This window comes from Salminus brasiliensis, chromosome 12 (genome assembly GCF_030463535.1).
Source record: "Salminus brasiliensis chromosome 12, fSalBra1.hap2, whole genome shotgun sequence".
In the NCBI taxonomy this organism is placed as follows: domain Eukaryota; kingdom Metazoa; phylum Chordata; class Actinopteri; order Characiformes; family Bryconidae; genus Salminus; species Salminus brasiliensis.
The window spans coordinates 28,660,266-28,678,882 of NC_132889.1; the positions used below are offsets into that span (position 1 = coordinate 28,660,266).

Sequence of the window (18,617 nt, forward strand, 5' to 3'; positions counted from 1 at the left end):
ATAGAATGCCTTCAAAAGGTCCTGGAAGATTTTTTAACAGTGTATGGCAAGGGGGAAAAGGACAGGCATGTGGGGTAGTAGTAGTACTCTATTTTGGAAAAAAAAAAAATGAAAACAAAAGCCAAGTGAGGTTCTACCAGTGAAATGTCCATTCCTGACTATATCCATTGATCAACATGTAGTTTCTAAAAAATATGAACTGGAAATTTGAACAGTTGATGTCAACAGACCATACTTTATGTTTTTGGGTGTTTTTAATTCTATTATTATGCTTCACTTGACCCAGAGAAACAGAGCCTAAAGCGTTTCCCAATCAGTCCCCCTGTCCTCTTTCCTGTGAACATTTCTATTTAGCCTGACGATGATTAACTCCATCAGTTATTACCCCCTCCACTGTTCTCAATCACACTGCTTTCCAGCATAATTAGACTGGATGACATACTGATTTGAATGTGGACATGACCTTGGGTCAGAGTCTTAAAAACATCAGGCCTCTGTAGCAGTTTACCACACTAACACACACTCAATATACACACACTCACACACACCATTACGGCTCACCCAAGCCCTCTTTAAATGCACATTAATTATGGGCCAGAATGCTCAAGTGTGACTCCAAACGTTTGAGAGCAATTATGTATGTGAAATATTCAGAAACCCATCTGTACACAGAGTTAAAAACGCCCTCTTTCTTCTTAATTAGCCCCAGGTCTGATAGCAAGGCACCCAGAGAGTAATGGGGGACGTGAAGCTGATCCATGATGGCAGGGGGTTTCTTCTTAGGCTCATACGACGCTGTCATTTTCCTTTTGAAATGGTTTCAGCACTAGATGTTTTTTGAAGAAGCACAGCGGTACCACTGTTCAGCTAAAACCTTTCTGAGGAGAGTTAAAGGCAAGGGATGACAGCGCTTTATCCTGCAACTGTCTTTCTCACACTGTTCCTGTCTTGTCATCTCTGCCTCTCGCTCCCTCCACACATCTGTCACTCCTGATGCATGCACAGAGAGACAAACAGCCAGAGACACAGACAGTGAAAGACAGAGACAGACACTGAGCGAGAGAGTGAAAGAGAGACAGACAGACGATGACAGATATAGACAAAGAGAGTGAGAAAGAGACATATTGTGAGAGAAAGAGACAAAGTGACGGTAAGAGACAGATGGTAAGAAAAAGAGAGAGACAGATAGCGAGACAAAAAGAGACAAAGTGAGAGAGAAAGAGAAACAAACTGAGAAACAAAGAGACAAGACAAACAGTGAAAGAGTGAGAGACAGAGACAAAGTAACAGTGATAGAGAGACAGACAGTTGGAAACTGAGAGAGAGAGAGAGAGAGAGAGAGAGAGAGAGAGAGAGAGGGAGAGAGAGAGAGAGAGAGACAAAGCCACAGCATGAGAGAAAGTAATAGAGAGAGAGGGACAAAGACACAGAGAGTGACAAACAGTGAGAGAGAGCCAGAGAGAGAGAGCGAGAGAGCCAGAGAGAGAGAGACAAAGCCACAATGTGAGAGAAAGTGAAAGAGAGAGAGAGAGACAGAGAAGACAAATGTGTTAAATTGGAGAAATACATTCAAACACATCTCCTTGTCTCTCTCTTTGTCTCTCTTGCTCTTTGTCTTTCTTTGTCTCTCTTTCTCACTAGCTGTCCCCCTGCCCCCTTCTCTTGAGTCATTTAGTCAAATAGGGACTCATTAGTTTTAATTATAGGTGTCAGGTCTAAACACACAGCTTACTCAGTATCTTCATCCATCTGCCATTCACTCTATTACTCACTGGCCTGTACTCCAGAATCCCTCACTATGTAGAAAGTTTGGAGAAAGACAATAATGAGACTAAGAAAATGGTCCCGAATGTCATGATATGAATGACATAAATATTTAAAGTAATAAAGGATCACATAAGAACACTCCTTTACAGCTGTTGCCACCCAGTGTGGAGTCCACTGCTGCTAATTTCCACAGACCCATGGCACTAAACCAGCACCAGTTTAGTCTAAAAGAGCAGTTGGAGCAACTGGGATAAAAGTGGCTCTCCTACAAACTGTTTGACAGTGACAGCTGCGAAGAAGTCAGCCAGACGGCAGCCACTCAAAGGGCCCAATGTGAAACATGCATGGGGTCATGCAACATGTCCCTAGCTTTCCTCACAGTCTGGTGATCACAGTGTGTGGCCAGGGAACGGCACCGAACTTCAACAAAAAAAGATTCACAATCTGCTGCAGCTGCTCTTTATCTTTAAGCGGAGTGAATAAGACCAGTCAAACAGGAAGATGAAAGAAAACTCAATAAAAGCTCAATAAAAGCACAATAGAAGGTACCTAGGGTCCCGTTTCTTTCTTTACTCCAAAAGTGAAAAGTTAACTTTTCCTTAAACAGATCAGCCTTTTATCTGAAAGGTATCCTGGACAGATGTAAAGTAGTTCTTTAACAGCTCATCATGCCTGTTGGGGCGTGTGACATACTGGTAATACTTCCTTAAACCCTTTACAACTTACAATAACTGAAATTATCCAAGACAGATTTTGGGGCATCTGGGGAAATACCTTCAAGCTTAGGCGTATTTAGAGTCATAGGAATTCAGTCAATTGCTAAATTTGCATTTGCTTTGGGATGAATGTAAACTAGAATGAAAAGCTGCTTGGGAAATTTGTTTGGTAAGTGGAATTATCTTAGAGATTTCAGCAACATTTCAATAACAGAGTCACTACATTGTTTCCTCACCACTATTTTAGCATCCTAAAGGTTACTGACTGGCTGACTGACGGAGCTTTGACGACTAGAAGCCGGCGGTCTGAGGACTACATTTAGCCACAAAGCTAACAAGTCTATGTGCTGCAGAGCGGAGATGTAATCTTGGGTAAGACGAGGTTGTGTCTCCTTGCTTGAAATATCATTGTAAAGTTTTGCAGCGATAGCATGTCGACTCAACATTGCTACCTTGCTGCCTTGGCCAGCATTGCTACCCCACCCAAGCATTTCTACCGCAACATTAGCATTGCAACCATGGCGTGAGCAGTGCTATTGCGGCCTTTGCGCCACTTTACCGGTATTTGCATTAGTACTGTGCCCAGCATCGCTAGCCTGGCGTTAGCAGGGCATACTGCATTAACTGACCTCCTCGCCCAACATTGCTATTGCGACTTTAGCATCACTACCGCTCCCAGCATCACCATTGCACCGTACGCACTGCTACCGTGTCAGCCACCAGCTTAGTTACAAGCCATGTTCATTTACATCTAAAACTAGTAAATATGTGGTCTACATCTTAAGGCTCTGAGGCCAAGGCTCAAGTCCTTTACCAGACAAGGTCACATGGATTGTACATGAAACATAATAGATGTCCTTTTATGCCACAGAACCTTTTTTGATTATATTTTGGCATATATTTTGGTCCCAAAATACCTATTGTTGAAATTGACGATTGACGATTCTATGCAGCCAATGGCTGTTTTTCCTTGTTTTACACTATTAACTGTTTGTACAGGGGCACCAAAACCCATTAATGTCTAAGTCCTTATCATCAGACTATCAAGCCAAGTCTCAGCAAAGGCTAAAAATCAATGCATTCCTGTACGCATAAAAATAGTTTTGTTGTTCTTGCAGTTTATCCAATTTGTTCATAAGCAAAGAGATGGCAAATTCAGGTGCAAAGTAAAAATGTATCCACAGCTTTGCTGCTAGTTTGATCTAACTAGAGCTGTCCAGACTGTTGGAACAAAATCCTGGGAAGGATTTTTACTTCTGGTCCTATGTGATCGCCTGAGACGGTGGCGCAAGAGGTTTGAACATGCAGTGCTGACCAGCGCTACAAAGTGCATGCCTTGCTGCCTCTGCATCCACACTAAGTATGAACCAGCCTTTTTGGTCAAAAATGAGCAAATAAGTCTAAATGAAGACCAACATCAGGACACATTGAGTCCAGAGCATGACCTTTAGAAGCCAAATTCAAGTCAAGACAGAGACTGGGAGTGGCAGAGACCGAGACAAGGCCGAGACCAGATTAAGATTTTATGTTTTCGTCATTTTAAGATGACTGTTCATTCACTATCATTCATTATACAGGATATATACTGTAATAATACTGTAAATAATGTTTGTATCATACATATATATTTATAAAATATAACATGAAATAATATATAACCTAAAATTATTATTATTATTATTATTATTATTATTATTATAGTCTTCAAAAATCACCACCACCAAAGTATCAGTCATAAATCAACAGTATACCATCTATTTTTATTATTACATATGAAAACATAATGATAACATTTTAATCTGTCCTCAAACAGAAACTTGCAATCTAGTTAAGCTATCTTATTCGATTCTGGGCATGTGCCAACACTCAACAACGCTGATTACTGCTCAGTTTCTCAGCACATCACAGTACTCCAGTGAGCATTCTGCAATCACTACGGTAAATTAAATTAACTGGTCATATCGAGACCATCGAAAGCTGTAGTAGATGACTGTGTGGCTGGAACCTACTGGTATCACACTGAAGAACAATGAATAAGCAGGTGTCTCAATACTTTTGTCTATATAGTGTATATGGGGCAATTATATGGCTTTACATCTTGACAAAGTTTGAACACAAACCTGTGGGTGTATGTGGGTGTGTGTGGGTGTTAAGGAAGTGGTGTACGCCAGACATGTCTGTTGAGCAGCGTGAGGCTTCATTAATGTTACAGAGTGGAGACAGACACAAATAGCAGACAAACTAATGAGAGACAGGCGGCCAACACCTACCACACAAACGAACAAATTACACACACACACACACAGGCACACACAGCATCAAGTGCCAGAACGGTAGTTCCCAGAGCTCGGAGGCTGAATTGTGAAAGGAAATGGCCGTAGTACACTACGCTCAATAACGCAACTGAGTGAACACCTCCAGAATACGTCCAATAATCCAATTCTAACCATCGCAGCCGTTCACCTGGAAGTGTGTAATTACACAGAGTGTCAGTCATTTAGCAGGCCCATGATAATTAAACTTTAGCTCACGGTGTCGCTGGAATATTGCCATTCTTAAGCTGGTGATGCAGCACATCACGTACATTACTAAATGTCTCATTAAATGTCTCACGTCTCATTAAGTGTGTCGAGATCGTTTTGACTTTTCTGTCGATGTATTTACTCCTGATTGACTAATGACCCCCCCGAATCCCTAATGATAATGAGGAGGTGTAACGAGTAGGTAAACAGGTGTTGAGGAGACACACACACACACACGCACACACAACCGTGCACATACACAGTGCAAGAGATCTTTCATATTCAGATTTATGTGATTAGCAGACAGATGGCACAGGATCAGTCATCAGTCTCCATCAGATTTGGTGTGTATGCCAGAAACCAAATCAAGAGTTTTTAAATAAGTACCGTCGCTGCTCAGCCGTGTTGACGCGACCCAGGTCTATCAGCACTAGCTATTTCGCATACAATAACACTGTAGCTTCAAAACATGCCTAATAATCCTATTTTCTGCGGTTCATCTGAAAGTGCGTAATTAGAGTGAGGGCCATTTGGCAGACAGGCCTATCATAATTAAGTTCTACCTCACGGTGAAGTTGGCACTGCAACTAAAAAACAGAATAAACTACTTCTGTTCATTAGCGCTGCTTTTGTCAATCGAATTTTCTCTACTGACACACAGCAATTTCATCTATCATCTGGCACTCAGCCATGTATGCTTATACCCAAAGGGCTGTCTGGGTTTTCACTCAGATTGCTAACGTTGACCCTGCTTACACCTGGTCACCTCATGCGTTCTAAATATCGGGATTATAATCTGGATAAGGCCAAGCCACATTATGTAGCCACAGTGTAACTGTAGACACACCCAATGCCCATTTAAACAAGGTACAAATCCGATCACTCACACCACTATAGGAGGTGGTCTGAGACGCATTTGTGTCACATGATATAGCAGTGTAAACGCATTCCGTCTCTCGGACCTCTGTTTACCTTTGGCATTAACCTGCGTTTTTGGTGTTCGGATCATTGTTCGGATTGCACTTATCATTCAAACCATATTCAGGGGTGGTCAGAGACCAATCTCGTCCACATTCAATACAAGTCCGAAAGGCAAGGGGAAAAAGTTCTGTCAAAAAAACATTAATACCAGTGATTATTACTGTGGATCTTGGCTTCTGTCTTCCTTGCTCTTTCTTGTCTGTGTGTAAGGTAAAGGTGCACGTATTTGTCACTGTACTATGTACAGAGAAATGTGTCCTTCCTATTTTACCCATCTGTGGTAATGAACATACACACACTAGTGAACTAGGAGCAGTGAGCACACACACACACGGAGCGGTGGGCAACCAACTCCAGCGCTATGTGTGCCCCTGTGTTTGACCAGTAGAGTTCCCATGCAGATTGCATAGTCCTTTGCAAATCCTGATACTGCTGTTTCAGGATTGCTGGTGCAGGGCATGATGGATTTAATGAAGTATCAGGAAATCCAAGGAGAAAACATATCAAGCTTTCTGTGAGGAAGCTGAGGCTTGGATGTCATTGGACCTTCCAACAGGACAGTGATCCCAAGCATACCTCAGAGTCCACCAAGGCTTAGTTTCAGAAGAAGTCCTGGAAGATTCTGGTGGAGTGGTCATCACAGTCCAAATCTTTGAAGAAGGTGGTTGCAGCACACAAACCCAGGAATATTAGTGAACTGAAGGCCGCTGCCCCATTCTAAGATTCCTCAGAAGAGCTGCGTTTGCAGCAGGTCATAACAGCGAAAGGGTGACCTGCAGTCGACATTAAAAGTGGGATTTTGTGTTGAAATGAGAGAAAGCACTTGTTCTATTAGTCATGTCGAGCTATTTGAATGAGCTGTGTTAGTTTTATTTGTAGATTTCTTGATTGCTTATAGGAGAAACATTCATCTTTCTTAAATATATTTAAAATTATTTAGCAAAAAGCAGTGGTTGTGTCCCTGTCTTACTGATTCTTCTTCATTTTCTGAATAAACATCACATCCCCAATGTTTCTTTTCCTCTTTCGTCTTTACTGTGCCTGCTGACACCTTCCACCCACCATGTCTCTGACTCTGTCCCTCTAATCATTCAACTCTGCCAACTTTATCTCCACCTTACACCTTCTCTACTGCAGTCTCTCTCTCTCTCTCTCTCTCTCTCTCTCTCTCTTTCTCTCTATCTCCCCCCCGCTTCTCTCTTTGTCTGTCTGTCTCTGTCCCTCTCTCTCTGTGTCTCTCCCACGTTTTTTCTCCCTCAAAGCGATGTAACAGTGTTCCTGTCACTTCCGTTTTTCCTCCTCTTGTGAGTGAGTCGTCCGTCACGGTTTCGTACTCACAAGTCTCTTTTTTTTTTAGCCATCGTCCCACTTTTGCAGAAGAGTCTCACAACCGATCTTGCCTTTTCCCTTCTTCCTGTCACTCATCCAACACTGCCTTCATCCATCCCTAACCCTACAGCCTCTCCTCCACTTTCTCTTTCTCCCTTACCTCTCTCTCTCTCTTTGTTTGTCTGAGAGAATAACCCTTATTTTTCCTCCCCTTTTCCCCGTTTTGCCCTCTGATCCCTCTGTGGTCTTTGATGCTGTTTTTCATTCTGTTCCTCTGCTCTGAAATTTCAGGAGCTTTGAAGAGGGTCATGGGGGGGTTGGTCTTATCAGCGGCTTTTATCATTTCATTAGAGTTAAAGAGCGGGCGAAAGAAAGGAAATGATGTTATATTAGATCTCCCCTTCTCCCTCTCTCTCTTGCGCATATTGCAATTCACTGTTCTTCATCAGGTGTGCCTCAAGGTTCTAGCCTAGGTCCTGCCCTTTATTTTCATTTTCTCTTGCTGGTCCCTCTTTCAATCAGCCTCCCCATCTTGCCAATGTCCTGTGGCCTGTCTCGGCATCTTTTCATCAAGATAGTTCTGTTAGTGACACTCTTGGGATGAATACGATGATGAGAAGTGTATTTTCTTCGTCCCTACAGTTATTACAGTGTGCACACTGTTCTTTGCAGAGTTCTAATTCATTTAGATCCCAGTGAAAACACAGACGAATGATGATAAATGCATTAAACAGCAGGCAATTATCACTTTGAAGTATTTAAGTCCCATATGTAGAGCTCCGAAATGTCAGTGCTGTCTAAATTGTCTCCAGGTCTGGGAACAGATGGATTTAATGACACAGTCAGTGAGGTGGAGAGAGAAAGAGACAGAGAGAGAGAGAGAGAGAGAGAGAGAGTGAGTGTGTGAGAAAGTGGAATAGAGTACCTCTCTAAGGTAACAGGAGATTCCTCGCATTGCTGCTCCCATAGCTGTTGGGGAGGGAAGCTGAGAGAAAAAGAGTGAGAGATAAAGTTATTGCAGCTCCTTGAAATGTTTATCTCACTCCTTACAGGAGCGGTCTCAAAGTGACTGTTCATGCATGGGTTTTGTGTGTATATGTGTGTGTCCCTCAGTGTGTGTGTCTGTATGTCCTGATTTCTAAGATGAATGAATCTTTTTACATTGACTTCCACCATCTCAGACAGCTTAAGAAGGATATTTTTTTCTCTCGTAAAGTTGTCATTTTGAAGATATGAAGTTTTTTTGCGTGGCAGTGACAATGAACTGCATATATTACATATGGGACACATTACTACACATAAGTACCTACATATAATACATATGGGACACATTATTACACATAAGTACCTACATATAATACATATAGGACACATTATTACACATATGTACCTACATATAATACCTATATGACACATTATTACATATAAGTACCTACATATAATACATATGGGGAAAATTTTAATTACACATAAGTCCCTATGAATAAAACATGTGCACCTTATTATTACATATATGTACCTACATATAATACATACGGGACAGATTTTTACATATGTGTACTTACATATACTACATACAGTACAGATTATTATGAATATTAATATTATTATCATAAGTACCTTTATATAATACATATGGAACAGGTTATTATTTCATATTAGTACCTACATATCATGCATTTGGGCACATTATTACACATAGGTACCTTCATATAATACATATGGAGTGTATTATTACACATGTTACTTAAAATGCATGTAGACATTCATTTTGCATATAAGCACATATATATGGGATATTATTTATACAGATTCTTACATAAACACATATGGGACACCTAATTACACCTAATCTTGTTCTACACTTATTGTCCATTTTATCAGGTCAAATTACCATATAGTTGCACTCTGAATATATTCAGTCACAGACTGTGGTCCATCAGTTTGCTTTACTTTGTTTACCAATGGTCAGGACCCATCACAGGACCACCACTGAGTGGTTATTATTTGGATAGTGGAGTATTCACAGCACTGTGGTACAGAATATCCAGTCCTGTGGCCACAGACTGTCCACTTATGAAGTACTCCACATCTACAAAGAGGACCACCATACCTTGTTGGTGTTACTGCAATGCTGAGAATGTTTGATCACCCAAATACTTGCTCAGCAGTGGTCCTGTGGGGGTTCTGAGTCCTGAAGAATGGGTGAACTAAAGCTCAACATAATTAGTGATGGTCTTTCTCACTTAGGGTGCTGGAAAAGACTGAGATCATTAGTTTTCCACGATCTAATCAACTCTCTTGGTCATTAAGTGGTACTGCTATTACCCCAAGAATTGATGATACCCTGAAGTTGGGTTTTACCCCCACTGCCCTACACACTATGGTGTCTTCCTTGCCATCAACACACATGATCCAACTACTCACCTATTTAACCAGTCCTTACTGTTTATTTTCTATATTAATGTTTTTATTATGTTTATATTGTTGCATGAAATATGTTACAGCAACACAATTTTTATATGCATGTTTATTGTAAGTTATTAAATTAATTTGTGCTAATCTAACATACATTATGTAGACAAAAGTAAAACCTTTAAGCCAGAGTTGCCCCACTAGAACCTGTCCTTCGAGCTGGATTTGAACCAGCAACCTATGGATGGCTGTTTTAACACATACACATCTCCACTTTACCAATTTAGGTGTAGCTAATAAAGTGGCCAGTGAGTGTATGTGTGACTTAATGCCCTGAAGCTTGAGTAAAAAAAAAAGCCGTTTTTAGTTTTTGTGCTGATCTTGCTGAGTTGCTGAGGTTCCTAAACTTTTTTAATAATAATACGTTGATTGTGAAATATCTAAGAGGTAAGGAATTGCCTTTCGCTGTGGCATCAGTGGCATCCCTATTACAGTACCACGCTGAAATTCAGTGAGTTCTTTAGAACGATTAATTCCTTCACAAATGTTTGTTAAGGCAGACTGCATGGTTAGGTGCTTGCTTTTCTTCTCCTGTGGCAATGGTACCGAATGATATGCCTGAATTGCCTGAATTCAATGTAAATGACCTCGGTTCTGATGACTGGCCTGTGTTATGTGCCATTCACAAAGCAGTCTATGCTAAAACACTGCAGCTTGCTTTCCATGTATGAACAGGTGTGTTCCACCTTCATACACTCCATTCAACTATTTAAAATGTTTAAAAAGCAGATAATTGTTTTTCATTATATGAGCAATACAATATACATGCACGTGTATATGTGTGAATGTGTGGGAATGTGTTGGTATGTGTGGGTATGTGTTTGTGTGTGTGTGTGTTCCTTACAGGCGGCGGATGCTCCAAGCAGGTGTAGAAGCGCTTCGTCTGGTCTGGTTTCACACGCCTCAGAGCCACCCTTGACTCGCCAATAAACTCATTATGAGTCAGCTTGTCCTCGTCACACACCGATAACCTGAGAACAAGAGAGCAAGAGAGGGAGGCACAGAGGGGTGAGAGATATAGAGAGAGTATAGAGAAGAACGAATTAGAGTGTGGGGGGGGGGAGAGTTGGGGGGGAAGGGTGGTGTTGCATATGGTGATGAAAAAGTCAGCAAAAGCTGGGAAAAGTGCTTGAGATTTCCACAAACGAAGGGGTCGCCAATTTGGACTTTGGACTCTGCAAACCTGACGGAATTGCTTCTGCCAGATATGTATATTTATGAATGGGATTAGAATGATATTTGCAGTGCTGACAATCCATTTTTTTAATCCAGCGCTCCTGCCTCGTGATCAAAGGGCCACACAGGTCTGCGCTCATGCTCAGAGATAAACGGCTAAATGACTTTCTACTCTCCCCTGGCTTTACCCTTCTCTTAAGAAGAAAGGAAAAATGGTGGGAAAGCAGTGGTCCTAGGCCTCAGTTGCCAGGGGATACGGTTCATTTACGGTTTGGACACACAGGTAATATTCTGTTTAAAATAGTATGATGAACGTGAGTGTGGAGGCCGTCCGTTCCTGCTGCTCATGAGGGAGCCAGTCTAAAGGAAGGCCGTTCAAAGCGGCTGTGGGAATATTCAGGATGAATCCATGGTGAATTATCAAGACGTGGACACGAGCACACAACTTCAGAAAGGCAATCGTTTCTGAGGTTTAAGTGGCACACACACACATTTAAGCCTACACACACTCACACAAACATGCACAGTAGCATTCCGTACTCGGTTTCTCTCTCACTCACACACACACACACAAAGGCAGAAATATTGCCATAAACCTGTACCCAGGGAGGGCTGTGTGGGCTGTCAGCTTGCAGATATTCATAGCTGGAAAGACAGTTCCCGAGACATTTTTAGCTTAAGCTTTTGAAGACTTATGAACGCACCCCCACACACACTCACACACAAACATACATTACCTCAGGGTCTTCCTGTGCATGTCTTCTTCTGTGATTCCGATGTACGTTAGCGTCTCGTTCCAGACCGGATTCAGAGAATTCCGCACCGTTTTGGTTTTCAGCTTATTAGCCTGATGAGAGAAGAGGCTCATTCTTAAACATGCTAACTTGCTATGTCAGCGAGGCAATCTGGAAAAAAAAACATGGTAGGTGTGGAGAAGATGTGAGGTAAATGTAATGAATAATGAACGGGATGTGTGAATGTCAGTGCTTATGGTTAAAATTCACCCACTTTAGATGCTCCTGGCAGAAGATGGAGCTTAACGTATGGGTCCGCCAGGCCGTTAAAGTCCATGGGCTTCAGGCCCTAAAGCAAGACAGCAAGACAGAGGGACTTATAGTTTCTCATAAGCATGTTTATTAAAAAACAAACATAAAAATGATGATATGTTGGCATCAAGTGTATAAACAGGTACACTATATTAAAAAGAGTTTATCCTGCTTTTGTTGGAGTAACTGTCTTTACTGTCCAAGGAAGGCTTTCTACTAGATTTTGCAGCATTGGTGTGAGAATTTGATTGCATTCAGCAACAAGAGTGTCTGAGTGTTGGATGATCACCACCTGACTTCATCCCTAACTCATCCCAAAACTACCAGAGTCTGAGAGAAGGGTTGATGGTACTTCCTCCTGACATCACCCCTAGTGTGCTGTTGTTCAGGACTGTTAGATGTTGTATCAGAGCTGGGGAGCTGGGCTAGCCAGAGATGACTTCACCCTCCTAGTGTTTGGGGCATTGTTAGTAATGGGAGGAGTTCACAGTAATGGGGATTGAGTAATTGGTCTTCCACATTGGGTAGAAAATGGGGTAATAATTAACAATAAATCATTTAAAAGTCTTCTCCAGAACGTGCCGATAGATTCTTGTATTTCTGTTCATAAAAACTTCAACACTGCTTCTACAATATTTTTCATGAATCAAGGGTTTTATCAATATGTGGGGCTGAAATGAGCAACACAATCCTCAGCATGTTTTTGGAGAGACTTCTGAAATGACTCATGTTAGCTACTCATACAAATTACCAAGAGTGCTCCTTAAAAAGTTGTCTAATGCTCTGCCACTATGGCCTGGGGGATTGTAAGTTCAAATCCTGAGCCATGCCGCTTTGCCATCAGCGGACAGAATCTGAGAGAGCACACATGGCTCTCTCCAGGCACAAGTGCCCTCTCTAGGTCGGTAGCTGGAGCTCTCTCCCATCATTCCTAAAGCAATGTTGGCCAGGACAGGTGGTGCTGGGGACCCTGCGATTTTCCTCTAAGCTATCTGACGATGCCACATTAGTGGCAGTTGGTGGCAGTTTGAAAAAAGAGGCGGTGGCTGGCTCTGCATATATCGGAGGAGACATATGCCTTACCCTCCTAGTATCAGGAGCATTGCTAGTGCTTGTTAAGAACGGGTGGGTTAACTGGCAGTACCAAATTGAGAGAAAAAGATAAAAAGGACAAAGCAAATGTTAAAATTGGAATGGATCATTAGAGGAAAACCACAACAGTGTCCCACGCCTCCGTCGTAGGTCTGCAGTGAAAATGTTTTGCAGTCTAACGGCTTAATCTTTGGAGAGGAAAACAGCTATCAAGCACTACTTACCTTAGCTCTAATGATGGTGCAGTGAAGCGAGCTGGTTGCTCTCTCATACCGGAGCTCAAACTCTAATGTCCCTAAAGCCGCTGCACCAGAATGAGAATGAGAATGACAGTATTAGCACAGACATCAGGGCTATACAAATAGATTAAACTGTGGACAAATCCGTTCTTTGCTTCATAACATCTGCTGCTCTTTGCAGTGATATGAGATTTTTTATACCATGCCAAGCTAACTTTTTGGGCCCCTCTGGGCTAAAATAAGAACTGAGAATCAGTCAAGTGTTCTTAAAGGATGTGCCCAGAGTAAGACATTATAAATATGTTCAAACCTGCACTTTAATCACTGTATCTGCAGCACTAACTGTATGATGATTATCATGGATATCATTAAGCTGAGCTTGGTATAAATCACATTAGGGCCAATATGCTAATGTAAACAAGCTAACGAGTATATAAAAAAATGTGGGAATTATACCTGTGTCAAAATAAATCTCAGCTCTGCTATGCTTCAATATATTATATTATGCAGTGCTACGTGGCTCCTGTGATCCTTCAGAGTAACTTTTTTTACGAGAGCATAAAAATACAATGGGAGTGTTGTAATATTAGGCAAAATAACAGCTGATAAAACTGCATTTGGACATTTTTCCCCCTTAACCAAAGTCACACACTTATTATTTATACAACAGAAACTACCTTATATGCATTCTAGGGTACAGTATATGGACAAAAGTATTGAGACACCTGCTCGTTCCCTTTCTTCTGAAACTAAGGGTATTAAAAAAGTAAAGTAAGAGTTTTTTCCTGCTTTTGTTGGAGTAACTGCCTCTATTGCCCAGGGACAGCTTTCATTTAGCTTTTGGAGCATTGGTGTAAGAATTTGACTGCATTTAGCGACAAGAGTATTTCTGAGGTCAGGATGTTGGATGATCACCACCCCACCTCATCCTCAACTCCCAGCTCATCCCAAAACTATTGGATGGAGCCTCATCATTCCAGAAAACACAGATCATCTGCTCCAGAGTTAAATACTGGGGGGCTTTATACCCCTCATGTTTATCTACTTAAGTAAGTCCTATTCTATGGTGTGCATTTGTGTCGGCAATGGGTGCAACTTAAGCAAAGTAGCAGAAGGGGTAGGTTGTAGGTTGAAGGGATGATCATATGCAAACATCTTCATGGTTGTGATCTCAAAATCGTGTGACTAATAGATCCAACAGATTCAGGTCTAAAATTATGCTTGCATGTCAAAATAAATCTCAGTTATATAGCTGATCTGATTCATCCAACATAACCACCCACAGATCCCAACAGCATGCATTTCCTTTCCGTAGTGTGCCCTGGATCTAAAGCAATATTAAACTGTATTGGAGTGTTAAACCTTCATATATCCAGAACTGGAAAAGATTCTGGGAAGGCATTTGCCTGCTTAATGTCATGTGTGTGTGACCCACCACCATTTCAGCATTCTTGGAGGAGAATATTAACAGCTGAACTCACTTTGCCACTACGAGGAAGCCTGATTCAATATGTCACTCCAGAAAAGAGAGCAAATTCCAACCCTCTGGGAAGACTTCACCTCATTTCACCACACAACATTTCATGCTTGCTGCCATTACATTCACGATGCTCCAAATACAGGCAGGCTTTCCACATAATAATACAAACTACATCTTAAGCAGTGTTCCACGGTTATTTACCTCATTACTCAAAGAGTCAGAGATTCTGTACAAGTGGAGACATTTCACCGTGTTAAAGGGGTCATAATCTACATTTTGCTTTATTGTATTTTTTCCCTGAAGTCCTCTTACAACATTTATGTAGTTCTCATTCCAAAAACACTTATTATTCAGTTTTATGTGACTTTATTCTTACCTCTCTGCTGTTTTAGCACTGGGCCTTTTTGACTGAGGTACAGTTCTGTACAAATGAAAATGCTATTTAAAAAGCTATTAATCTGGGCAGAATTTTTTCCCCAAACATAAACATATCACAACAATTAATAATAATATATAATAATACTTATACTTAAAAATAATAATTAATAAACCCTGTGTGTTGCTGTGTTTGCTTAACTATTTCCACACCTCCCCTTAAGGAAGCTCTGTATTATTTGTAGTTACCTGGTTAACAAAATTTGGTTTGGTTATGAGGTGCTTTACTAAGTTGAATCAGGTGTGTTGCTGGTGGAATTGAACAGATTTATTCAGCAGCTGGGGGCATCCAAGAGATATGAAACCTGCGTCCATCACAAACCATTTAGATATCTTCTCCTTTTTCAGAACTTTTTAATGCATGTCTATTCATGTTTTACAGTTGCAAACAGATTTCTTGGCCAGATAGTTGGCAATTTATGCAAATGAGCTCAGTTCTGGTGGGCTGATCATGCCTCAAAAAAGCAATCAGACTGAAATGAAGAAGAAGCTTAAAATTTACAATTATTCAAAATTCTCTCAGCCCACTAGCAGACGCCCTGCTAGCCCAAGTCAAAGATGGTGAAGTGATATAATACAAATCAACAAAGCATGCTAGGTTAAACTGGGTGCTAGATGACTGGCCTTCTCTTCTCTCCATCATCCGTAGCCTTGCCTGTTCTACTGTTTGCAAAACAGGAGGAGGCAAAAGCTGAGGGAAGCTGGGGAAGCAGGTGCTAAATGACTGCTGGGCTAAAAGACTTGTTGTAATGCTAAAAACAAAGCTATGCTATGCAATGCTACACTTTGCTACATGACTTCAATCTGTCATCACACCAAATCAGCCAATCAGTGCGAAGCTCATTCTTTTCACCAGTCCACCATAAAAAAGTGTCAGCATCTTTCATTCTGAGGCAAAATAACCTGGTTGTAAACAGGCTCGTAAAACAGCATCTGAGCATTTTTACTCCAAGTCTGGGGACTGCATATTCATCAAATAACAACTTGAAATACTCACTAAATGCATCCTATGGCATCTTCAAATGTCAATACATATACACAAAGCTATATTTATGTCATATTTACCAATATTACACTATTTGCCAGCTTGATATATTGTGATTTACTGGTATTAGTGTACTGGATGATGACACACCTCTTGAAAACAGGTATCATAGGACTTTCTTAAGTTTATCAAGCAACTTCCTTTGGGTAGACATAGAAATTCACAAAGCAGTAGGTTGACAGTAGGGTAAACATTTGCATATGCCTCCCCTTTAAGTTTATAACTGAGGTGACATAATAGCTGATCATAGTATAAGGGATAGACTTACTGCAGTCGTCACTGTCGGAGCTGTGGATGTCCACTGAAGTGTCCACGCTACTTGCGGCAGACAGAGTCCCGCCCCCTCCCCTTGCCCCTGCCTTGAGAGGGGAGAGGAGCATGCTGCTCCCCACTCCAGAGGCCCCGCCTCCAGGGCTCAGAGCCAATGGAGAGGCAGCAGGATTTGGGGAGAGGGGCTCGCCAGTCGGGGAGAGGCGGGGGAAGTAAGCAGAGATTTGTCTGATAGGTCGGATTGGGCCTGGGCAGACGTCTATGGCCATGTGTTCCTGGATGGAGATGGTGAGTTTCTTTCCTTTACGCACCGTCATAGAGCTGAAAAGGGGAAAGACACACAGTAAGTAATGTGGGGGAAACTGGGAGACATTGTGTCAACGTGTCACATTTTACGCATATGTGAACCACCTGGGATCTGAAACTACAGCTTGAATGTGTGTGCGGCATGGGCTAAACAGCTAGGTTTAAACTAAATGAGGAATTTCTACTGGACATGATCAGTCTGAGAAAGTTGAAAACCATATACCAAACTGACGAAAGGTAGCAAACCAAACTGCAGAAAGGTAGCAGCCCTCTAAGCCAGAAACTGTTAAGGTTTTAAGGGCTGAAATCTAAGCAGATGTAGCACTTTAGCGTCCTTCTCAGGGTCACTGTTTTTAAACCTGAACCTAAACTATACCTTAATTGTATGTTCAATTGCTGACACTCTGGTCCAAGTATCTGGACCAAGATCTCTGGTCATGCTGTTTCGGCATCAGCAGATGGAACCCAGGGGAGCATAAACACCCCTTCTAATAAATGCATTCAGCTACATTAAGTTGCACTTGTTGCTGATACAGATGTGAAAATGCACACCAACAGCTTGATAAGTCCCTGTAGAGAAGTACTGCCATTAGAATAGGACAGATAAACCTATTGGCACCATGCCTAATGCCAGGCATGAGGGGTATAAAGCACTGAGCTGTGGAGTGCTGTGTTTGCTAGAATGATGGTGCTCCAGCCAATATTTTTGGGACAAGTTGGGGAGAACTCTTTTTATTCCATTTCAGAAGAATAAAAGAGCAGGTGTTCCAATACTTTTAGTCTATATAGTGTTAATCACACTGTTGGAAATTGAGAGAAACATATCAACACATTTATATCTCGTTAGTGTGAGTTTGTCTGTATTGTTTGTCTCTCCCAGACAACAACTTTCTTCATGGAATGCCTTATTATTTTTCTTGAGCCAGGCTGTGTATTTTTGTACCACCTTCTAGACGTGGGGACTTCACCTGAAATGAGATGTTTGACCTTCCTTGTCCAATGTGCCACTGCAAGACGGCACCTTATTGCCACAACCCCCATTTGAGCAGAAAACCTCCAACCTGTTCCACAAACCGTGATGTGAGCTGCATGCTAAAGCAGGCGACCAACATCGCTGTAATTAAGGTTCACCAGCTCGGGCTAATCTTTTTGTTTTGCGCCTTCCCTACAACCCGAGAAAATAGCTGAACTAACTGTGAGGTATCGCTTTTGGGAGTTAGTGAGCCAGAACAAAGCAAAAAGGAGCCATGAGTACGGTGAGGAAATGCAGAGAGAGAAAGAGAGAGCTCTTGACTTGATTCTGAACATCCTCAACAAGTCTCATTTCCCAGGAACTAGCAAAAAAAAAAAAAAAAAAGCGAAGCTCCAATCCCTGGAGGATTTATCTGGCCATTTGAGGCCTAATCTCTTGAAATAAAAAACGAGTATGAATCTGAAGTCTACACGTTCTTAAAGGAACCACCTTCTACGTTCTTCTTGTATTTTATGTAACCAAAAGTGCTTCTTCTATGGCATCACTTAAAGAACCATTTGAAGGACCTTTATTTTTAAGAGTGTGGCCAAGTACAAATCACACTTTGCTGGCCATGCTAAGCACTTCTGGTATCAAACAAGCTTGCCTAATTGGTTGATTGGTTAATGAATACCATGAAAATGAATCAGAAGATCAGAACATCTTCAAAATATCAGACAGGTCTTGTGGTGTGATCCCGAGTTATGCAGTAATCAGTACCCACCA

At 41.5% G+C, this 18,617-nt stretch overlaps 2 protein-coding genes across 2 annotated transcripts in view; one reads left to right on the top strand and one right to left on the bottom strand.

The window, feature by feature from the left end:
- The window catches only part of sgf29 (SAGA complex associated factor 29), a 103,588-nt gene that overhangs the window by 45,949 nt on the left and 39,022 nt on the right, over positions 1 to 18,617 (top strand). The window lies entirely within an intron of this gene.
- Positions 1 to 18,617, bottom strand: part of doc2a (double C2-like domains, alpha) — a 42,191-nt gene that overhangs the window by 16,693 nt on the left and 6,881 nt on the right. Inside the window, 6 exon segments of the mRNA XM_072694306.1 lie at positions 8,241 to 8,300; positions 10,635 to 10,761; positions 11,704 to 11,813; positions 11,975 to 12,049; positions 13,329 to 13,408; positions 16,572 to 16,894. Of these exon segments, the coding sequence (XP_072550407.1) occupies positions 8,241 to 8,300; positions 10,635 to 10,761; positions 11,704 to 11,813; positions 11,975 to 12,049; positions 13,329 to 13,408; positions 16,572 to 16,894 (775 nt within the window).